Source organism: Numida meleagris, chromosome 2, assembly GCF_002078875.1.
Source record: "Numida meleagris isolate 19003 breed g44 Domestic line chromosome 2, NumMel1.0, whole genome shotgun sequence".
In the NCBI taxonomy this organism is placed as follows: Eukaryota; Metazoa; Chordata; class Aves; order Galliformes; family Numididae; genus Numida; species Numida meleagris.
Genome location: NC_034410.1, coordinates 100,804,771 through 100,828,969, shown reverse-complemented (window position 1 = coordinate 100,828,969; position 24,199 = coordinate 100,804,771). Strand labels below are relative to the sequence as shown.

The 24,199-nt window shown below is 37.4% G+C and overlaps 1 protein-coding gene across 2 annotated transcripts in view; it reads left to right on the top strand.

Annotated features, from left to right (window-relative positions):
* ROCK1 (Rho associated coiled-coil containing protein kinase 1) overlaps positions 1-24,199 on the top strand; it is an 83,303-nt gene that overhangs the window by 54,727 nt on the left and 4,377 nt on the right. For both annotated transcript variants that reach the window (XM_021386114.1, XM_021386115.1), the window contains exons 19-32: positions 634-794; positions 1,048-1,232; positions 1,881-1,950; positions 3,246-3,340; positions 3,914-4,079; positions 5,581-5,674; positions 7,094-7,182; positions 7,802-7,990; positions 8,458-8,623; positions 15,679-15,749; positions 20,634-20,722; positions 22,159-22,237; positions 22,356-22,617; positions 23,182-23,389. In XM_021386114.1, the coding sequence (XP_021241789.1) occupies positions 634-794; positions 1,048-1,232; positions 1,881-1,950; positions 3,246-3,340; positions 3,914-4,079; positions 5,581-5,674; positions 7,094-7,182; positions 7,802-7,990; positions 8,458-8,623; positions 15,679-15,749; positions 20,634-20,722; positions 22,159-22,237; positions 22,356-22,617; positions 23,182-23,389 (1,924 nt within the window). The remainder of the gene's footprint in view (positions 1-633; positions 795-1,047; positions 1,233-1,880; positions 1,951-3,245; positions 3,341-3,913; positions 4,080-5,580; positions 5,675-7,093; positions 7,183-7,801; positions 7,991-8,457; positions 8,624-15,678; positions 15,750-20,633; positions 20,723-22,158; positions 22,238-22,355; positions 22,618-23,181; positions 23,390-24,199) is intronic.

Here is a 24,199-nt window from a genome sequence, read left to right as displayed (position 1 = left end):
ACTGACTCCTATAATTCTGGCTAATGTTAAATGGAATGGAAAGAATTTATTATCAAGACCGATCTCCTGGAATGTTCATTCCTGTGTAATGTTATTATAAGTACTAATGTTCTGTTAGGGTTGTCTAAAGTGTTTAAGTTTTTTGTATACACACATGTCCATGAATCAAAGAGGTTTCATGTTATCACAGTTGACTGTAGGATCTTAATGAAGATTGTTGGGATCTGCACATGTAGTTTGTAACTTTTCATAAAGCCTATCGGAATGGTAGCACATCCTTTATTTCTCTGTACTAGCCATTCATGGAAACTAGACTTTGTTTATAACATTTCATAGTTATTACTTCAGGAGCTTGCATTTTGGATTTCTTTTTCATTATTTACTTTCAGTTGTCATGATAATATTCCAATGCTTTGAATGCAAACTGGAATTAATATTTCTTTAAAAATATTGCTTGCAACAAAGCCAGGGAGTTCTTATGCACTAATCAGTTCATCTAATGTCAGAAGAGCCTGAATAGTTGAACAGAAAGGTCTGAAAAATATTAGGGTATTTAAGACTGTGTTTACAAAAAGATTCTTGCAGATGCTACATATTCATTTCCATTGTTTTTCTTTTCTTAATCTTGTTTAGAAATGGAAAAAAAAGTGAAGGAAGAAAGGGCAGCAAGAGAAAAGGCAGAGAATCGAATAGTGCAGGCTGAAAAACAGTGTTCCATGCTAGACTTCGACCTGAAGCAATCTCAGCAGAAACTGGAACACCTTCTTCAGCAAAAGGAAAGACTGGAAGATGAAGTAAGTAGAATGTTCATTGCTAAGAATTTTCTGTATTAATAGGAAACTAAGAAGGGATAGTTACAGTGAGAAATAAGATAGTTGGGCTGAAATGCTTGGAGATTTAGGGATATTTTCATATATTATACCATTTTGTACCAAATTGTACCATTTAGGCAGTTCTGTTTGACAGGTAGTCCATAAATTAAACTTCCAACCATATGCAACTGGCTACTAGGCAAATGCTCCTAAACTAAAATAATTTCTCATTTAGGTAAAGAATCTGTCACATCAGCTAGAGCAAGAGACAAATAAGCGAATAATGGCGCAGAATGAATTAAAGGCGCAAGCTTTTGAAGCAGATAACTTGAAGGGTTCTGAGAAGCAACTGAAACAAGAAATCAACACGTTATTGGAAGCAAAGAGATTACTGGAAGTTGAGTTGGCTCAACTTGCTAAGTAAGTGAGAATCTGAGGTAAAGTGGAAAAAATTGTTCAATTATACATGTACTATTTTGCCTGTTCCTATTAATGAAAAATGTTCTGCAGTGCATAGGCATTTTTTCCTAAACAAGAAGTATTTTTAGCTGCATGTTATCATTTCTATATGTAGCCTTCAGTGTCGGAATATTTTTGTTATGAGCTGTGATACAGAATAATTCTTGGCTTATTGTTCTACATACATCAGGACATAGTTGCTATTTTTGAGATTTGATTTCTTTAAGGATCAAATATGATGCTACTTAGTTAACTATATGGGGCTTGTCTTATTAAACGGAAGTCAACATCTTTTTATCTACCTGATTTCCTGTTTTTCGTGATGCTTAATCTGACTGAAGACTCTTCTCGTTAATCATGCTTCTGTCATAGCTTCCTTCAGCTGAAAATGAAACTCAGCACTCAACATTTAGCGTACTACTTTTCTTCTAGCTTAAATAAACCATCATCATTGGGTTAGAAGAATGAATAATAGGATGAAGCAAACTCTTTGTCTTTCAAATAACGTGTGTACAAATACAAAATTATTGTAGGCTACTGTTGTAGTTAGAACTAGCCTTTGTTATTACCTGACTTCTTACACAATTTCCTTTTTTTTTTCATTCAAAGACAGTACAGAGGAAATGAAGGTCAAATGCGTGAGCTTCAGGATCAGCTTGAAGCGGAGCAGTATTTTTCGGTAAGACTTGCAAGGAATTTTGAATGCTACATTTCTGTGTGAAATTGAATAGCTGAATAGTTTGGCATATTTAAGTTTTTAAAGTGTAAACAGCAATAACCTGACATAAATCAGCAGTTCACAAAATCTGCTTTAAATGCAAAAAAAGAATAATATATCAGTGAACACTGATATGTTGTTACAGTCTGTTTGATATGTTTCCTTTTAATTGCTCGCTTGTCAAATTTTCTGTGTTACATTGTAATGAATAACTCAATTATCTTAATTATTCAATGGAGTAGTGGCTTTCTTTCTCTTGAGAGGTACTTTTCTGACATAACTGCAAATTTCGCAGACAGCTCAAAATCTTAATATTTACTGGAATATATTCTGTGTGATTGATCTACTATAAATACATTTAAAAACCATAGATCTGGTAGCATTCGGAACTTTTCCCTCATCTTTCTAAAAAGATAGCATCTCTGCTCCTGAGTCCCCAAAGAGTACGGAATAGCCTTATTGTACAGCCCATGGGGCCAAGATGTGTGTTTCGTGGATTGAGTCTGGTGTGTTCTATGTCTGTGAACAGAAACAGTAGGATGAGAACTTCTGTAATGCCAGAGCTTGTAGTAATTTGTGGTTACACACAGATGCATTTCACTTTTGGAAGTACTCTTCCAATGCGGTTCTTCCTTGGAGGAGCAGTAAAAAAAATTTGGCATTTATTATACTGTATGTCACTGTGATTTTGTCATATATTCCAGGTTTTTGTGCATTTCTCCATAATGTACTGCCAATAAGGAGATCCAATGTGTTCTGGTTTATTGTTTTTTTTTTTCCACAAGCATACAGTCTAAACAAGATACTCTTAATTCAGTTTGAAAAATTGGCCAAAGTACTTTGCTGTAGAACATCAAATTTTAACTTACAGAATAAGTGTAGGACAGGATTAAGCTTCAGTTTGACTAATGTTTTGAGGCAGTGATGCTAAAAGAGGATGCAGTTTGGTCCCGTTGTCTCCAAGAAGCCTGCTTGCCCCAGCACCAGCCTTCCATTTTGTCAGTGGATGTGTTTGTACAATTATGGAGAAAGCCAGACTAGAAAAGTGAAAACTAACCCAGTCATAGCAGTTCCCAATGTGATAGTAACTGAAAAAGAGCATACTGGGCAGGCATGGAGGAGAAAATTATTGTTAAAAGCAGTACTGTTATTTGTTGGTTTGACAGATTAAAACCAACCAGCTACCAAAACCATGAAGAATTATAGTATGGAATTTGAATAATGATTCTTCTTTTTTTTTATGCTTTCTTTTACAGACACTTTACAAAACTCAGGTTAAGGAACTGAAGGAAGAAATTGATGAAAAGAATAAAGAAACTCAAAGAAAAATGCAGGACTTGCAAAATGAGAAGTATGCCCATTGTTTTTGTCAAATAGGCATAAATTTTTCCATAGGTTTTTCTCTTATGAATATTTGAATCAGATAGAAAATACTTCATTCTTTCAAAACCAGATGAGCTTCAAAACTGTAGTTGAAATTGTAGTTCAATTATAGTAAGCTGACTGCTGTAGCTTTCTGTTCATCAAAATATAACAAGCATACAGAGTATGGTTGTAAAATCTTTTTTTTTATGAAACTAAGGTAACGATAACTAACTGAATGGGATCATTTGGGTCTGTTCATTTCATGTGCCTGTCTATGCCTGGACATTAGGAAACACTACTTTTCTGAAAGAGTGGTCAGGCGCTGGAACGGGCTGCCCAGGGAGATGGTTGAGTCACCATCCCTGGAGGTGCTCAAGAAACGTATAGATATAGCATTGAGAGACATGGTTTAGTGGGGTTATTGGTGGTAGGTGGATGGTTGGACTGGATGATCTTGTAGGTCTTTTCCAACCTAGCTAATTCTATGATTCTATGATTTTTCCTGAAAATATGGAATGTTTTGCATAGAAAAGCAAAATCTTGATGTTCCTTTTTACAGAGAAACACTCACTACGCAGCTGGATTTAGCTGAAACCAAAGCTGAGTCGGAACAGTTGGCACGAGCACTTCTTGAAGAGCAGTATTTTGAATTGAGTCAGGAGAGCAAAAAGGCAGCATCAAGACATAGGCAAGAAATGACTGATAAGGACAGCATCATAAGAAGGGTAAATTACATGACTAAATAATACTTAAATATATCCTCCAACTGGAATGAAAAACCTCCTTATTTTAATTTGTAGAGTCTTGTGGGCATAATTAATGATGATTTAAGTATCTGAGTTTTGAGCTCAGACAATTAAAACATTTTAATCGCATCATCTGAACTAACAAAGAAGTGTAGACGGTGAGAATCTGAGATGAGCTCATACTGAAAATTAAGCCAGTGTCTATAATTCAGTTATTAAGCCTTCTCCAGCCACTTCCTGTCATTGCTCAGTGTATTTAAATTTTTTTAAAAAATTGTTTAGATGGTGTACTGTAGAATCTTAACTATAAAATTACTTAATCTTAAAAATATATGTACTTGGAAATCTTGAAATTTTTCCCTCTGCTAAACTACTTATTTAAAAAGAACCCCTCCTCCCCTTGCAGTTTTTGAAGATACTTTATAGCATGGCTATTGAGTATTAATATCATGCTTATAAATGTCTTTATCTGAGAGTTTTCAAATAGCAATCCATATATATATGGCATTGCTATTTTATCATCATTTTCCCATTTAGCATCATGTATGCAGATGCTCTTAAGAATCCTGGGAGTGGAAAACTGATCGTAACGGCTCATCTTGGATCGCTTACTGAAAGTTTTCTGTTAGCTCTGCCACATGGTAGATCTCTGTAGAAAGACAGTGAAAGTAATGTTAATTGCACCAACAGTCTGTGCCCTCTTAAAACCTCTGACTTTCCAATATGGAACAGTTTCTTAAAAAATATTCAGCCTATGTCAATAGGGCATAGAAAGAGTACCTTCTTGTCAGTATACCTATTGGTTTCAAATACTCTGATAATTTTTTTAATGTGTACTTGTTAAGTAGCTAGCACAGTGATCTTGATTGTGCCTCCTGGCAGTTAATATGTTCAAAGCATAATGGTTTTCCTTTACAGTTTTGTTTTTGTAAACCTGTTTAAAAATTTACCTCTATATACTTAGACAAAATTTAGTTTTGTTTTTGTACTGATTTATACCTGTTTCTCATTGCAAACATCAGTTATTCAGGAACTGATTCATTGAATCTACTCTAGCCTTGAATGCTGTGGTTCTAGCATCTATCAGCTCCTTTTCTTTCTGGATCTATTGGATCTGGCCCCTGGGTACTATTTTGTCTGAAGTGCCACAAAATTAATTGTGAACCACCATATTCAATAACCGCAATCAATTTTTGATTGGATTTTTAATTATATACTAGAGTATTTTCAGTTTTGTAAAGATGACTTTTAAAAAAATGCTTTGTGAAACCAGCTGTATCCTAGAACCTTCTGGTATGTCAAGGCAGCTTAGAAGAAATGTAAAAAATGGTACTAGTCAGTTTTGAAAGGTAAGCAGTTTTTTTAATGCACACTTAAAGACATTCCAGGTAAAAAGCTGTTACAGATTAAGAATATTTAAAATAATAATCTTATAAATATGGCAAGATCTTTCTCTTAAAATATATTTGTTTTCATTTAGCTGGAGGAAACTAACAACACCTTAACCAAAGATGTCGATTTAATAACAAAAGAAAATTCAGAAATCAGTGAAAAAATTAAGAAACAGGAGGAAGGTATGTCATCTTTGGAGTTTTACATCACTTGTTATGAAGCACAAATGAATTTGAAGCATGTGTCAAAATGAAATGGGAAACTGGAAAAGCCTTCCTGTATGTCTTCCATAGTGGTGAAGTGACTTGATGGAAAATGTGTCATCTTGAAATTCCATGTAAATTGCCACTCTCTACAGTATTCGTTCAGTTCCCATACACTGCCTTTTTATTGTTGAGAACAATTAAAACCTCAGCTTCAGCAGGCAGAAATAAGTGAGCTGCTGCACCTGCTTCCCTCAGTTTTTAAAGCAAGTTAGAATGTAAGTTCCTGCAGGCATTATCCAGGAATGCCTGCCTAGTACAGCTCTTACTTACATTGTGTGTCTAACACCGTTCTGCCAGCCATACCTTGAGTGCATGAAAATTGTTATGGAAAGGTGGAATTTCACTCATTTCATATTGCTCGCAGTGTACTTAATACATTGTTTCTGTCTCTGGAACGTACAGTAAGTCAGCAGCAATATTTCATCTTCCTTAAGATGTCCTTTAATTCAGAATTATCGTCTTGTGCATATCAGTGGATTTGCGTTCTAAGTTCTTGTATTCAGGCTACATGGAAAATGCATTGTTCAAGTTGCTTGTGATTCTGCATTTGCTCAAGGGATGTATAATCAGAATGTGTATTTTAGTATCCGTTAACTATGAGAGGAAAGACCTTATCAGCTGAGATGCCAGTGTTGTTGCAAACAGTACGTAAGCAGGAAGGCATACAGGAATATTTTCCTTTTGTTCCGCATTTCTGTAAGAGCATGGATTTGGAAGGGACTGGGTGAGAATGTTTTCAGTATATATATATATTAGTTTTATGAAGTTTGTTTGTTTTTAAGTATTTGTAGATTATTCATTAAGTGCTTGTAGTTTGGATGAGGGAATCCTTATCAATAAAGTGCATGGCTTTAGCAACCTTGAGAAAAATGAGGAGACTACAGGTGTCGCAGAAAGATTGGTAGAACTGAGTAACTGATGTGTAACTAAGTCATTCCTTGCTTAAAGAAACCTCTTCCTCCATATTTTCTCTGTGCCTCACCTGAGAATCTGTGCTTAATGTGGCGCCAGTCCTATTCTGTGTAGCTGTTGTCCTAATAGTTTTGGTACAGCAGAAACATTTGTTATTGCAAACACCAAGGAAGTAGGGCAACAAACTTGTAGTCCTCATCAGGAAACACACACTCAAGTTGTTTACATTATTTCATCTTGGTGCCATCAGTAAACAGTAATAGTAGCAGTAGACCAGTAACATTTCTTGTTGGAAACTGTATTTTGCACTTTAGGTGACAAAGTAGGAATACGGATAAATAGAATGGTACAGTTTCAAAAGTGAATAAGCTTAGGTATACTTACCTTGTCCTAAAATCTCAAAGTTCAATCTTACTTTAACAGAATATAAACTGAAAAAAGAGGAAGAAATCAACAATATTAGAATGCAGTATGAGAAGAGTATCAGCACTGAGAGAACTCTGAAGACACAGGTATAACTTTTTAATGTAATTGAATAAACTAATAACAGTGTTGCATATCAGATATATTTCAGCTTGGTTTTTTTTGTGAAACTAGCTCTTAGTGCTTGAGATTTGTTAATGCAATCATGATGTATAATACATACTACTGATATTTAGAATTTAAATAAAATCGATTGTGAGTGCTTTTCAGTATTATTACTAGTACGAGGAAGGACCATTTATATTGATGAAATATTTTTCAGGGGCTAGAGAAGTTCTTCTGTATCATCTACATTTCTGTGATTTTAGGAAATCTACACTTTTTAAAGACAGATGGAGATGACTGGAGAAGTTTGAATGGGGCAGGGGTTTGTCTTTTTTCAAGCTCTTATCTGCATTTTTGCTATTTTGAATTGGGTGTCAGTGTGATAAATACAGTAACTGAGGTACACATTCTAATGTACCCACAAGGACATGTTTTCAGATTGGGAATTAATTACAGTGATTTATTGAAGTACCCTTCTGCCATTTTGTTCTAAGATCATAAAGACACATTTTTGCTCATCCTAACTAGATAAACTTGGGAGCTTTATGCAAAACTTCCTTTCATATATAACTTTTCTGATTAATCTTCTGTTTCTTGTTACAGGCTGTCAACAAACTGGCTGAGATAATGAATAGAAAAGATTTTAAAATAGATAGAAAGAAAGCAAGTACGCAAGATTTGAGGAAGAAAGAGAAGGAAAACCGAAAGCTACAATTAGAGCTTAATCAAGAAAAAGAGAAATTCAATCAGATGGTAGTGAAATACCAAAAGGAGCTTAATGAAATGCAAGCGGTAAAATTATCTTCATTTTTGTCACATTATGAAGTTCTCTGTGCAGGGAAAATGTGAAGCTCGTAGTGCACTTGAGGAAAGGAGTTCTGTTCCAGATGTACTAGGCTATAGAATTTTAGTGCAGCTGTTTGTTCTCATTCATTTCCCCTTTCTAAATTGGTAACTGTGGAAGTAACTGGTACATTATGAAAACCGAATATTGCATAGTGCACTATTTGTATTGTTTTTCCTTGGAAGATTAAATTTTTGTCAAAAGTTTTATTAATATTTTCTACTTTAATGCATTGCTGTATCTTTGATATTTAACTTTTTTTCCTAGACTTCAGGAACACTTTTACAATAATAATTAATGTCAAAGCTATCAAAAGTGTTTAGAGATTTGGGGGAAAAAAGTAGTAAGGTTTTTAAAATATTTTGCTACCATATTTTTGATACCATGGTAACAGTGTATGTGTATACAAATACAGCAACTAGCAGAAGAATCAACATACAGGAATGAGCTACAGATGCAGCTGGATAGTAAAGAGAGTGACATAGAACAACTACGAAGGAAAATTCTGGATCTCCAGCAAGGAATGGATTCCACCAGTGTTTCTAGTCTACAGCCAGACGAAATTGATGGAAATCTTTCAGGTAAGAGGAAAGCACACTTGAAGTAGTTGTTTCTGTGCACACACATAGTTTTGGAAGGTCCATTCCTCCGGTCTTTCAAATAGGTTACTACCTTCTTGAAAATATCTTCCAACTATCTTTGTGTCACATTTCTACTTCTGTTTTTTAAATTTATTTCAGTTTCATAGCTCAGCTGCTCATACTTAGTCTAATTCCTTTTTGCATCATGCCTCTTACTTTATGGCACAGTATTATCATAACTTTCCACTTTTATGGGAAGAATATCTTTATAGCTGTCACTGCTGTTGTTTGAATATAGTAACTACAATTTGCAGTGTAGAGTGAATACTGTAAGGGGCTAGCATTTCCATAATGTCTTGAGCGTGTTTTATACGTTGAATGCAAAATTGCCTTGATCTTGTTTGTTAGTCATAGTAATGTAGGATTTTTATGAAAAGTGGCAACAATTGTCTGTGTGGAAGGAAAAAAACTGTAGAAATTTCTCTTAATGCATACCAGAGTACAGTATTCTGATGCAACAGTTGAGAAGAATAACAAATCTAAGCTAACAATTCCCATACAGTTTCAGTTAGACATTGTATTTTGAGGCCCACTGTTAACACTGGTTAGTGATTGCCCACCCCTCAATATTTGTAAAGTGTAGTCAGTATGTTCATGTTTCTATATCCCAGGTAGGGATAGTAATAATCAGCAGTGCTTAACACTTTCTGTATGCTAGAGCTAGGATTGGTTGGATAGCATTTTAAATCCTTAATAAATGCTTTTCTTACACACTTGTCTTACAAATCTGTATTCCAATTGCATTGTAAAACAAAACATTCAAAAATATGAAAAGAAAATACTACTTAAGGTATTTTAAGACTTCAGTGGATGAGTAATTAGACGAAAGTAGACAGAAACACTTCAGATGTCTCTTCTCCTGTTAATGTACTTCATGCAGTCCAGATCACCACATTATAGAGTTAGAATGATTTAAATCCCAGATGGGTTATGGGACCTACTGTATGTTTTTATGTAGTTAGTCCTTTCTGTGTCAATTTTCTGTCTTCCCCTAGTATATTTAATTCATTTTTTAAATCTGTTTTGTTCTAGAACATATTTCTATTCAGATAATCATACAATCTCTTTTTTCCAACTTCTGCTCTTTCCAAGAAGCCTTCAGCATTCTGACAGTTTAATCTGTAAAGCCCTCACGGTATTGCCATAATGCAGTGTAAATATAATTTTACGAGTTTTAGAAGCATCATATGGTCTAAAACTTCCTCTGAAACTCAATATTCTTAGAGCTATTAGATCAATGAAGTAATATTTTTCTTAGCTGTTACCTGCTAGGATCTCCAGTTGGTGCTCCTGAACTGTCAGTACCTCCTGGGAGCTTTTATCTTATAAATGGTTAATATAAGTAAGGTCAAAAAAAGAGAAATTGGACATCTTTACTTCTGTTTTTTTTTCCCCACCTCAAATTACTATTTGGAATCAAGATGCTTGGTAGCATCTCCTCAATGAAGAAGTCGATAGATTCTAATTTCTGTTGAGAAATACTGATTTCCTGTAAATAGAAAGCTTACATTTTTCTACAAGAAAGCAGACTAGGCTTATTCAACTTAAGAGGGTATTACTGAACTTCCTCGCTTTCCTTCTCCACCATTTTCAGCAAAATGGCGGTTGTGTAACATACTGGAAAAGCCCTCACTGCTTGCCTCTATCTGGTAACATCTTCCTTATTTCCTTTAATATTAAAGTCAATGTAACACTGTCTGCTAGATCTTGGAAATATAGGAGTGTGCTCCTTCTTTGTCTGCCTCATATGGTATGTTATTTCCAGTTTTCCCTTTGCAATAATGCATTTTTAAGTTCTGTTTATCCAAACTGCCACTTTGATTTGGGGGGCAGAAATTTTCCAAGTTGTAGTGACCAGAAGGACCAACACAACAGAAAAGGTGTTACAAAAGAGATGGAAGGACCAGCACGATAGCAAGGTGCTGCAAGGGAAGGGAAATAGATTGCTCACCTGGATCAGAAGATTTTGGGTTCATAGGAAAAGACTTCTACTAAGGAGGGATCTCCAGCAAGAGATCCTTCCCCAGTGGCAGTCAGCCCTTAAATGAGGCCTTAAATGAGGCCTTCTGGTCACACAGAGAATTGCCTTCACCTGTGCTACCAGGGCTGACTGGTTCTTTCCTCCAGGTGTTCAATCAGTGGTTCAGGCCGTGAGTCAGCAGTTCCCATACACAAGTCTTGGCAAGTCAACTGTAACTTTATCACTGTTAATTAAACTGTCATTATTACTGGAACTTCTTACAGTCTTTCCCTTTGTCTTCTATACTCATGACGTCTCTATTTCTACTTTACCAACCTTTCATTTTTCTTCATTTTTGCCCTCTTCTTTCCACATGCCTCTTTTACTTCAGTTGTGCTTCTGATGTTAGTATTTCATACAGGTAGGACCTCTAAGATGTGTTATTAGGACATCTCATATATGTTTTTAAAATATGTTTAGATTTTGTCCTTAAAATGTGTTGGGTTTTTTTTTTTTTTTGTTCCAGCGAGGCTCTGAATTGATCAGAGTCCAAATAAGAAGCAATATAGGTAATTTAAGGAGATTGTGACATTAGTATGATCGTATTTAGCACTTTTGTTAGTCAAGTAGACAGCACAGGAGGACTACACTAGCATTGTAAGCAACGAAAAGAAAAGCCAGTCTTTAAAGTGTACATACCCCATGCCACAAAAGAGGAAATTAACAGAATCATAGAAGGGCTAAGGTTGGAAGTGACCTGTGGTGGTCATGTGGTCAACCCCCTGCTCAAATGAGGACACCCGGAGCAAGTTGCCCATCACCATGTCCAGGTGACTTTTGAAGATATCCAGGGAGGGAACTCTACAGCCTCTGGACAGCCTGTGCCAGTGCTCAGTCACCCATGCAGTAAAGAATTGTTTCCTGATACTTTGACCTGTTGTGTTCTAGTTTGTGCCTGTTGCCTCCTGCCCTGGCATTGGACACCACTTCAAAGAGCCTGGCTCTGTCCTCTTTGCTCTTTCCCTTCAAGTGTTTATAGACATTGATGAGATCCTCCTGAGACTCCTGTTCTCTAGGCTGAACAGGCACAGCTCCCTCAGCCTCTTCTCGTGGGAGATGTGCCTCCAGTCTCTTAATGGTCTTGTTACCCTTCCAGCTGATGAACTCTTCTGAGTATGTCCATGTCTGTCTTATACTGAGGGGCACAGAACTGGACTCTGTACTTCAGGTGTGGCTTCACTAATGCTATGTAAATAGGAGGAATCACCTTTCTTAACTTGTTGGCTATGCTTTGAGAATACCATCAGCCTTCTTTGCACAAGATGCTCATGTTCACCTTGGTGTCTGTGTGGATCCCCAGGTCCTGCCCTCCCTTTTTAACTTCATGAGATTCTTGTCAGCCCATCTCCCCAGTCTGTCAGGGTCCCCCTGGATGGCTTCGTGGCCATCTGGTAAGTCAGCCAGTCCCCACAGATTTGTGTTCTTGGCATATTTACTGAAGGCGCACTCTACATACAGTCTGTACAGTGGAGTAAAGATGTTAAGCGGGACTGGAGCTGAGATATTCTGCTTGTTACTGGCCTTCAGCTAGACAGTTGAGGTCTCCAGTGTTAGAATCCTTGCTGAAGCAGTTGGAATAATGTGCCTTTCAGTTACGCCTTTAGAATGCCTTTTCCTGCTGGCTTGACTTACCAAGTCTTAATACTTGTAAAAAGAGTTGTTCTTTGTGAAGACAAAATTTAATCATGAACTTCAAGGGTTTTTTCCTATTAGAGGACACTTAACCTGTTGTGAATTGGTTGTTTTCATCTCATTTGCAAGATCATAGAATTGTAGAACTATCTGAATTGGAAGGGACCCTTAAAGGTCAATCTAGCCCAACTCCCCTGCAGTGAACAAGGACACCTACAGCTCAGTCAGGTTGTGCAGATTCCTGTCCAGCCTGATCTTGACTGTCTCCAAGGACAGAGTGTCTACTACATCTCTGGGCAACTTGTTCAGAGGTTCAGATAATTTAAACAGTTGATATGTCTGGCAATTTTAATGGGAAGAATATATTAATGCGTGTTATGACATCATATTTTACACAGACAGGGTAGAACGATGAATGTGAGCCACCTTGGACAACAGTTTTTTGAAATACAGGACACAGATATGGCTTCTTGAAATATTCCAGCAGGTAGCTGTCACGTCGCTATCAAAGTATGATTCAGCAGTCTCAGTGAGGTTTAATTGAAAATATAGTAAGAAATCAAAGGAGAAGGGTTGACTGAAAGGAGTTAGTGAGGTAGTAATCACTCTTTTTGTTGTTATGGGAAGAGTCTGAAGGGCAGGAATTCCTTAATGTGGAAAAGATACTGTATTGCTCATGAAGGCACCAGTATTACTTAGCTCAAAAGCAACAAAAGCTCACGAATCAGTACAGCAGTGGTTGTCTTCTCAAATTCTAACTCAGTGTTAGAACTCCTGTTTATCATCCTGAATCATTACTGTGACAATGTGAATATTAGCCACAAAGATATTTAAAGTGCAAATCCATCTTCTGATATACATTGAGAGAGAATTACAAGAGTTGTAGCTTTCACAGATATTTTTTCTTCATATTCTGTTTGGATCCAGCTAGCCTTCAGATATTTTCAAGGCCTATCTCCTTCTTCTTGCATTTTGTTTCTTCTCTGAATTGGAAATACAAAGTATCAATTCTGGGATTGTTTCCAAACTATAGGGAAGTTGTTAGGCAATAGTTTTGAGCTTATTTTTAGAGACAAAGTTGGAAAAATCTTTTTCATGGTCTGGATAGCTCATATTTTCTTAATTACTTAATGGGAACGCTCATAAATATTATTCCTCTGGATCAGATATTTGTGAAATGTCCAGATGAGTATTTGCAGTTGTTAGCTAACTCTGTCAAGGAAAATTAAAATGTGCTGTAAATATTACTCAGGATGAACGTTTGTGGCGAGGCTGGAACAAAATAGCTCATCTACCCTTTCACGAGTACATTTAGTTCCAGACTGATGTTAGTTGTTGCTGAAAAGGGGCACATTGAGAAAATATTTTCAACTGCAATACATTATTCACGGTTCAGAAATTCTCTCTCATTCAGATAGTATTTGCTCACTAAAATAGATTTATAGTAGACAGAAAAGAATGTAAACCAATTTACTTTTAATAACTTATTCACTTTCTACTTCCTTTGAGATTTCTTCCAGGACATACTGAAATAGAAGTGAAGTTAGGAAAATACTCCTCGTCATGCTGTCTGTATAAGCAATGTAGTACCTGATGCTTCTTTAGCATCTATCATTATTGGCTCTTTCCAAAGTTTCATATGGCACAATTTCCCAAGATGTGTAGTCTTCTTTTAGAATCATTGTAGTGTGTTCATTAGTAGTAGGTAATCAGTTTGATTTTTTTTTTTCCAAAAGAGCACTTCAGCTTTAGAATATTTCTAAAATTCTGAAAAATTGCATAATCTATTCTTAATTATCAGGGAACAAGTGTTTGAAATAGGGTGAACATTAGCTGTGAGGCCTGCAGACAATGTGTTTCCATTTCTAAAGCCACTGAATATCAAGAGCTAGGGGGAGTTGAGGCGGCCTCTCAGTCCTCTGCAAGTCTTACACAGGTAGAAGAGGCAGGGAAGTATGGTATTCCTTAATTATTCCAGGCAGATTTCTTGTTGGAAAGAGTTCTGCTTTTCTCCAGCTAGGATTTGAGTAGTTCCCTGTCCCCACCCTGTATTTTGAGAATTTTCTGGAGTCTGTGGAGAAATGTTAGGAGGTAATTCTATCTTTTTATTACTTTTTAAATTGTAGCCCGCTTTTAAATATTATGTGCTATAGGAATAATGTTGGAAAGCTGTGTTTGTTTCATACCTAGTTTTAATGCCAGGTGGGGCTCAGTCTTGCTGTAATTTTACATAACAAAAGCGCACGGACAATATCTTTTATATATTTGGGTGTATTTTTCAGAGCTTTCTGGGATGAACCTCATGTAGAGTTAGCATAGGATTATAAGGGGAACCACTAGTTCCATACGTAAATATTTGTGCACAGAGTTTCTGCAATTTTTAACTTCTGCGCTGCTGTTGAAGCTAATTTATAATTATGGAGTAAAACTTAGATTACTTTGTTCTCCCATTTACAAAACTGTGAGTCTTCTTATTAAGTAATTTTAGATTACTGGCGTCAAGGTGTCTTCTCACTTCTATTACCTGGCTGCATAATTTAATAAATATCTGTCAAAAAAATAAAATCGTGATATCAGTTAGCTGGAGGGAGTCCATGATTCACATTAGGCAGAATTATATTTCTTGTGACCCTTCTTTGTATAATTGTTAGATCAGTAATTTCATGATAGCAAAATAAATGAGTTTAAAGTAATTTTTGAAAAACTGTCCACTGAAAATCTGAATAAAATGCTTGTCTCTTATTCCTTATATCTAGTTGATTCTTCCTGCATTCCTTATTTATTTATCTCCTATACTTATCTTCTGTGAGTAATGGAACACCTGTGTAGCTTTGCTTGCTCTTGTGCTCTCTTCTTTTTGTTTCCCTTGGGAAATGCGGATCTGATTTACTTGCTGCATCTTCCTGCTCAATATTTTCATGTAGTCCCCATGAGTGTTAAGTGGTATTTACATTGAAAATTTCTTAATCATCCTCCATTTAAGCTGTAACACACTTCCAAAGCCAGTTCTTTTCTGTGGCCTGACCCTTTGCAAACAATTTACACTGTGTTTAAATGTTGACATCAAGGAAAGTGGCTTCACTTTATTCTGCAGTAGCTGTATAATAAAGTGTGAGCTTGTGATGGAGCATGAAATAAATGCTTATATCTTCATTTTATTCAGCTGTGCTTTTTATTCTGCTTTGCTGAATAGGTAATTGCCTATTACTGCATGTAGTACGTTTTCCTTTCTAGTAGTAGTTTGCTTTGTGTTATTCTGCTTCACTATATATGTGTAATTACTTAATAAAAATAATAATGTAAATATATAAAATTACTTACTGGTTCGATTTCTTTAAACTAGAATCAAGGCTTGAAGGTTGGCTTTCAATACCAAACAAGGGAAACATAAAGCGGCATGGCTGGAAGAAACAGGTACAGATGGATTTTTCTTTTTCTTCCCTAACTTCCTTGAAAAGTGTTGTTGTTTTTGTTGTTGTTTTGTTTTTAGGCATGTAGTAATGACAGAATTGGTTTTACAGCTCGTATTTAAGAGACAAAAATGTAGTGAGAGTAATTTAGTGCATATGTATTTGTTCTTCAGCTGACAGTGTGATAGTCTTCAGAATGAGAAGCACAGGTGGTTTCTGTGGGGTTGCTCTGACTTGGTAACTGTGCACAAAATATTTGCAGTTGTAATGATTGTTTTGGAAGTGTGTGTTTAACAGAATACTTCTGGTCTTTTGTAAAATTCACTATGGAGATACTTTTTCTGCCGTAAAAAAAGCAGTCTATGAAGCAGCTTCCAGGGAACTCTTAATGTGAACATTTTTTAGGGCCTCTTATTTTAGATTGGTTTTTATTTTCATTATAAATTACCAAGGGTGATTTTCTAAGACATTTTGTTCTCCCTTATTTTACAGTGGTTAGTATCTTGAAAAGAACTGGTGTTTATTCTTAGAAACAAGACATCTGTGGTGCCATTCCTGCTCTAAAGAAAGTAGCGTTGCTTTTCCTCCACAGATGTTATGATCTGGCTCTTTGATACTTCAGATGTCTTAAGATACCTTGAAGTTTAGAACAGATTTCTGTTTGTTTTCTGGCTTTCCATTTTCCCTCTCTTTGGAACATCATTTAGTATAACAAATGAAAAAGTGAATATGGTCTAACAGAATTTTGTACGTTTTGCAACCAATTTCATAGAATCATAGAATTAGCTAGGTTGGAAAAGACCTACAAGATCATCCAGTCCAACCATCCACCTACCACCAATAACCCCACTAAACCATGTCTCTCAACGCCACATCTAAATGTTTCTTGAACACCTCCAGGGACAGTGACTCAACCACCTCCCTGGGCAGCCCGTTCCAGCGCCTGACCACTCTTTCAGAAAAGTAGTACTTCCTAATGTCCAGCCTAAATCTCCCCGGTGCTACTTGAGGCCATTCCCCCTCATTCTGTCACTAGTTACAAGGGAGAAGAGGCTGACCCCCAGCTCACTACAACTTCCCTTCAGGTAGTTACAGAGAGCAATAAGGTCTCCCCTGAGCCTCCTCTTCTCCAGACTGAACAATCCCAGCTCCCTCAGCCGCTCCTCATAAGGCCTGTGCTCCAGACCCCTCACCAGCTTCGTCGCCCTCCTCTGAACACGCTCCAGGGCCTCAATGTCTTTCTTGCAGTGAGGGGCCCAAAACTGGACACAGTACTCGAGGTGTGGCCTCACCAGTGCTGAGTACAGAAGGACAATGACTTCCCTACTCCTACTGGCAACACTATTTCTGATACAAGCCAGGATGCCATTGGCCTTCTTGGCCACCTGGGCACACTGCTGGCTCATGCTCAGCTGAGCGTCGACCAGTACCCCCAGGTCCATTTCCTCTACACAGTCTTCCAGCCATTCTGCCCCAAGCCTGTAGCATTGCCTGGGGTTGTTGCGGCCAAAGTGCAGGACCCAGCACTTGGTCTTGTTGAACCTCATCCCGTTGGCTTCAGCCCAGAGATCCAGCCTGTCCAGATCTCTCTGTAGGGCTTTTCTACCCCTGGGCAGATCGACACTTCCTGCCAGCTTGGTGTCGTCTGCAAACTTACTGAGGGTGCTCTCAGTGCCCTCATCCAGGTCATCAATAAAGATACTGAAGAGGACAGGCCCCAGCACCGACCCCTGAATTTGTGTGATATAGTTTATTTTCCCTTTCTTATGTTCAAAGACCAGTATTTGAAATTACTCAAACAGTTTATTCAGGACACTTTCAACATATCTTTCTAATTTTTACTGAAAGATTCCTCTCAAATGCTCTTGTTTACGTTCACATTCTATCACAAGCATTAGAATTGGTTCTTTCAAAATATGAAGGAGAAAGATGTAGTGGCTTTCAGAGAAGCACTGAGATGTTTTTACTGGAACTTAAGAGATAGAACTCTTTTGAAATAGTGAGTTTTCCGTTTGGTTAGCATAACTTACTTTATACTATCAGTGTTTTAAATTCCAGGTGTGCCTGTTTTCATATCAGTATCAGACCTCGGGATGAAGGTGGTGTGTCTGTCAATTAAAAGCACTACCAATTCTGTTTTGCAGAGAGTGAGTGTTAAGCTCTACTCTATTTCAATCAATTTCTACTTAGAGTATTACCCCCAGACCTTCAGATAAGAGGCAATGCAGTCTAGTGCCAAATTGAAATTGCTTGCTTACCACAGTTTGGAACCTTGGCTTTGTTACAGATACTTGGAATGCTTTTCAGTTGGTTTCCAGTCTCTTTGCCTTTAATGCTGTCTCCCTGTTAGTAGATCTGCTTGAAATCTACAGGGCAAGATCGAATATGTTCTCAGTGCCATGTTTGAGTCAAATGCCAATAGTGTTTGAATACTCTTCAGGTTTCTTTATTTGTAAATGTATTCCATGACTGATGTAACAGAAGGACAGATGTGCAACATGTATCAGAATTTTTTCATGATATCCAAGGCTGTTTGACTCCTGTTGTTCTAGAATTGATTTATCCAGCTTGCTGTCAGACTTTTGGCAGTGCTTAGGCACAAAACACATCACTTTATTCTGCTCTTAATGATCTAAAATATTATATCCTTTTTCTGTCAGAATACATTTTGCAGGCATCTGTGCTTGTCTTCTAGAATATTCATTCACCCTTGGATGATTAAATTTGTAAACTTCATATAAATTCAGCTTCTCCACTAGAAGACTTGAGCTTCTTCAGGCATGCAAGATATTGCAGGCAGTTACTCCATTCATACTCTTCTAGTTTAAATAATAGTTCCTGCGCCTTGAAGGAATTTGAGCTGTAAGTGGTTGCCTCTGTAAAACGAATCATGCTGACAAGATTTGTTAAGCAAGCTGAGTTCCAAGCCATTGACTGAGGGGCCATGTTGACTTGCGTATGTATTTTGTTGGCTGAACTACACTGCATCAGAAACAGTGTATGCAGTGTGATAACTGAATTCTTTCGTAGTTAGAATTTGCATTTGTTAGCGGTAGTCATATCAAGGCTTTACTCTTACCGTGAAAGGCAGAGGTGTATACTTCAAAGGCAAAGAAGGCATCAGCTTTCTGTTGAAGTAGATGAAAAGAATACAAGCACAGATGTTTTCTACGGTGGGGAAAATTGCAAGAGGATTGCACCATTAAGACTTTGTAGTTACTCAACTCGATTGGGCTTTGTATTAAAGAGTCCTGACTTAGGAACTGAGATCAGTAGTTGAGATGTGCTCAGCTGAAGCATGCAGCTTGAGCAACACACTTTTAAATCACTTTTCTATAAACTTGTTAACGTCACTTTCATATTCAGATTGTGAAGTCAGACTCAGTCCCGTGTAATGAGGAAACTCAGCCTGCTCTTGTAGGAGGAGTAACCACCGTTTACTGAATAGTCAGTACTGGTGTCATGCAGAAACTCATTCAATTACCTACCAGTAACTGGAATTCAAGATGAATTGTTTGTGTATTCTCTTATTTCCCTTACTTTTGAGTTGTAGTATACCAGAATACAGAGCTGAATATGGACAGACCAGTCTTTTTAGTCCTTTTTTATATGTATACATTTAATATATTGTTTCTAACATGCTTGAACTACAGGGGAGGGAACTGCCACAGCTATGGCTGAGCTTTTGCTTATGGGCAGTTGTAGCAAAGACATTGGACTAGCAGGACCTAGTGAAGAGCTACAAGCAGTGAATGCTACAGGTCTGAGCTCACTGAGAAGTGCTTAGGGTAGAGGTGTTTGATCTTAACTGTCTTGCTGGTTCCAAAACTTTTCTTTCTCTGAGCAGCTTGCTTTGTAATTCCTGTCATGAACAAGTTTTTATAATTCTTTGTGATTAGGAGCAGCACTGGGGAGGTGTCTGTGTGCCTTAAGTTGAGGACAATACGAATGGACTTTTGGGGATGGGAGGGCAGATGCTGCAGGCACACTGAACATTTGGGAATTCTCTCTGAAATGGCACCTGCAGTCCACTCCTGCTCTAAAGCTTTCAGTGCCTTCCCAATAGCTCTTCCATATTCCTTAGAATCTCATGCTTTCTCACATACATACTTTTTCAGTGGCATAGCATAATTATAATAATTATTTTGAACAAGAGCTTTTAAAATATTCAAGAAAGAAACCAACCCTGATCAGCACATTACCTAATATTTCTATTTCTTAACATCTTTATCACTCTGGAAAGTACTCTGTGATTTGACCTTTAAAGTGGAATGTCGCAAAAGGATGTCCGTTTCTTTTCTCTTCCCTTTTTCTTCCTCTGCAAATATTTCCTTTACTGTTTCAGTTTATTCCTTGGTTTGGAATGTATACCAGACAATCACTTGTTCACTCTTACTGCTAATTTACTTTTTCTCTTTGTTGTATTAGTCCATTAAATAGGAAATAGATTTTGAGCTCTTGCTAACTCCTTCAGGCTACCAGGTGCAAAGCACCAGTGAGTCCTGCAGGTCTCTAGTCTACAGGAGGCATTTGCAGATTATCAACAAGTGATACTCTGCGCTCTGGGAGCTGCTCAGGGATGGAGTAATTTTTCATATTAATTTCCCAGTAGCAAATGAAATTTGAGTTCTGTATGGATAGACTTCCAAAGTCATTGTGGACACTTCAGAGTTCTGCACTGACAGAACACAATCACTGTGGCTGTAGTGTTGCACACCTGTCAGTGGTATCTCTGGATGATGATTTAAATATCTCTTGATACTAGTTAAAAAGCCTGAGTTTAAAAAAAAAAAAAAAAAGGTTTCTAATGTTCTCAGGAAAATACAGCTGGATAAACGTTGCTTTTTAATGTTCAGTTTTAACTTGTTTTTACCTTTTCTTTTCCCAGTACGTTGTGGTGAGCAGTAAAAAGATACTGTTCTATAATGATGAAAAGGACAAGGACCAGTCTAATCCATCCATGGTACTAGACATAGAGTAAGTACTGTTTGTATTGGCAAAAGAGCAGTGTGTTCAAGCTGATAAGAAATCTGTAAGCTTGGAATCAAAATTCCATAAGTAATTTCCTGTACCAATTGGAAAATGTCTCTTTACCTGTATTTCAGGATGCTGTTATCTTTCATGGAAGATCCTATGTTTTTGGAATTTTTTTTGTATTGCTATGGCTAAAAGAGAGAAACTGAATTACAGGATAGTGTGGGTCTTTCTGTAGTCACTTGTCTGATTTTGTAGAAGAGATGAGGCTTATTATGACAGGGACAGAAACAGTGGAACCTACCTGTTCTCTCTCTTTTTGTGATTTGGTGTTACCTTTGATCTCTGCTGGTTAAAGTATGGGATGGATGGTAAGTTGTGGTTCAGCCCCTCTGATACTCTAATGGCTGGTTTGTCCTATTACTTCAACAGCTGTTTTCTAAAGCAGGTTGTGATATCTGTGGGGCACACAAAAGTAAGGCATAGGCTCTCTGCTTCTAGGTCTCATCCCCTTGCCTCATATCTTGTTCTTTGCAGTCTGAGAAGGGATTGGTGTTGACCAAGCCCAAAGCATTTCTAAATTTTCCAGGCAGTTTCTGTTAAAGAAGAAAAATAAATAAATAGTGTTCCCTGTATGTTGGTTGTACATAAGGAAAAATATTTCAAATATGACTGAAGCCCATCGCTGTTACGTGATTGGGTGTGATGTTTAGACAGCTGAGTGCTAGGGGACCTCATCGAGTAGTAATTGAAAAAAGGCTTTAAAATGCATGAAGCAGTCTGCCAGTGACTAAGAAATACAGAGGTCTGGAAGGAATCACAAAATCAGGAAGTGCTTAAGCTGCTGTTCGCTTGTAAACAGGAAAAGCATTATTTTCTCTTTGAGCTGTTTCTTATTCTCTTTTCATAAACATCTGTTATGGCTACTGTTGAAAAGAGAGTGTTGGGCTGGATAGGCTTAAGATCTTCACCCAGTGTGGGATGATGTTTGTTTCAATTTTGACAGCATTTTCAACGCTTTGGGCTCCAGATTGCCCTTTATGATCTTCTGGCATTGACTGCTTCTCAATTGATAACATGATTTAGGAAGAAGAAAAAAATCACTGTACTTCATGTGGGTACTTCCATCCAGGGTTATAAATAAACAGTTTTAGTAATAATATAGAGTTCTCGGTGTTGTAAGGAAGAATTTGAAAACCTTTTTCACAGGGAAGTTTGCCATGGTGGATCTTCAACCCGTTGTAACAGCATCCTCTTTCCATGCTATGAAATGTCTCGGTTTCACTTGGGTAGACAAGATCTATAAGGTTTTAGTGAATTCCTAAAACTATGTTGCAGCCTTGAAGTATGTAATTTTGCTTACATAAACAAGATTTTTAAGAACTTGAAAGCAATTTGATTATAGGTGCATTTTCTGATTCGTGTTTCTTTTAATCTAGTAAGCTGTTCCATGTCCGACCCGTAACTCAAGGAGATGTATATAGAGCAGAAACTGAAGAAATTCCTAAAATATTCCAGGTAAAAAGGAAGTGAATTGCCATTCCTGTTCCAGCTCATTTCAAAACATTTGATGTTTTTAGAAATTGTATAAAAATATTTAGTGCTTCAACAGTAACATGCAATATTCCTTTTTCAGATTCTGTATGCTAATGAGGGGGAATGCAGGAAGGATGTGGAGGTAGAACCAGTACAGCCTACAGAGAAGACAAACTTTCTAAGTCATAAAGGCCATGAATTTATTCCAACAATATACCACTTTCCAGCCAACTGTGAGGCCTGTGCCAAACCTCTTTGGCACGTCTTTAAACCCCCTGCTGCCCTGGAATGTCGAAGATGCCACGTGAAGTGCCATAGGGACCACTTGGACAAAAAGGAGGAGTTAATTGCACCGTGCAAAGGTATTAATACTGCTTATGAACAGGCAGCTTTGAGAAGCCTCTGCAGGGAGGCCTTTGGAGTAACTAATGTGACTCAGCTATGAGGGCACAAGGGTTTTTGCCCAGGTACTGGTCCATTACTTGGTTCCTGAACAGTTCTTTCTGTCACCTTATATTTGGCTATGTTGGGGACAACGCAGTGACCACATCACCAAGCTGTGCTAAGATCATTGAAGAGTGGTTCTTCAGCCACTTCATCGATTGGGGGAAAGGTTTGCTCTCTGTGCTCCTGTGAATTGGGAGTTTTTGCGATACATACTCTGGAAGTCAGTCATAAGGTATCCACGTGGCTTTCTAGAATAAGCCTGAAGTCAGTACAAGCTGTCTCATTACTTGAGTATTAGAGTCAAGAATATTAATGAAGAGAGACAAATATTGAAATAATAATTTCCCCTGCTGTTTGTTGTCTTCTAAAAATATGAACCATTCCGGGTACGTACGTTGGTGCCCTTGTTCTTTCCAGTGGAACTGGTAGGTCATGATTCTCATTCTGATAACCAGTCATCTTTTACCTTTTACTTACAGTGAGTTACGATGTAACTTCAGCAAGAGATATGTTGTTACTGGCATCCTGTCAAGATGAACAGAAGAAGTGGGTGAATCATTTAGTAAAGAAGATCCCTAAGAACCCACCAGCTGCTTTTGTTCGTGCTTCTCCTAGAACTGTGTCTACAAGATCCTCAGCGAACCAGTCATTCCGAAAAGTTGTTAAAAATACTTCTGGAAAAACGAGGTGAGAAACTACAAAGGCTGTGGATCTTTTTAACTAAAAACATACATATCTGTTTGTAAAATCTTATTTAAGAGGAAATTGTGAAATAATTCCATAGCGAAGACTGTGGAACAGGTGCTCTAAACCTGTGCTCAAGTCCTGAAAGCAGGAATAGATGCAATTCTCTTGCTTTTTGGTCTAATTTACTAGTTCGTCAGATTTGGAAAAGTGCAGTAAAGATGGCAGTGCCTGGCCTGCCAGTACACGTGAGGGAGCTGGCTGCATTTCTGCATTTTTTCCCTGTTTGAAAGCAAGGTTCAATTAGTATATCAGCAAGACCATTTAAATGCAGGGATGATGATCTGCGTTCATGGATTGATTCGGTCTTCTGCAAATGGGGATATGAGAAACTTCTCCATCGCTGATTCATGGATTTGTGCCACCATGAAACATCTGTCTGTTTTGCTATTTTTTAGTGTCGTACAGTTTAAGTAGTGATTCCGTTGTTTCTCCTTGCTCTCTCATTTCCTGTCTTCTCCTGTCCTTTGAGTTGTTACTAAAGCTGTTTGTGGCCCTATGTGTTAACCAGAGACAGATTTAAAATACACTTTTTTTTAATGCTAGGACATGGTAAATTTATTTTTAACCTGCATCCTCACACAGTATGCATGTTCCTTTCTCCAAGAATAACTGAGTAGGTGGACAGTTTGAAGTGGAAACTGAGGTAAGAGTCCTTCTATATTGAAGGATATTAATTTGGAAGCACTGCCAAACATTCCTTGCACGAAGTGTGTTAAATGCAAACTTCTGTGCACAAAGAGGCATTGAGTA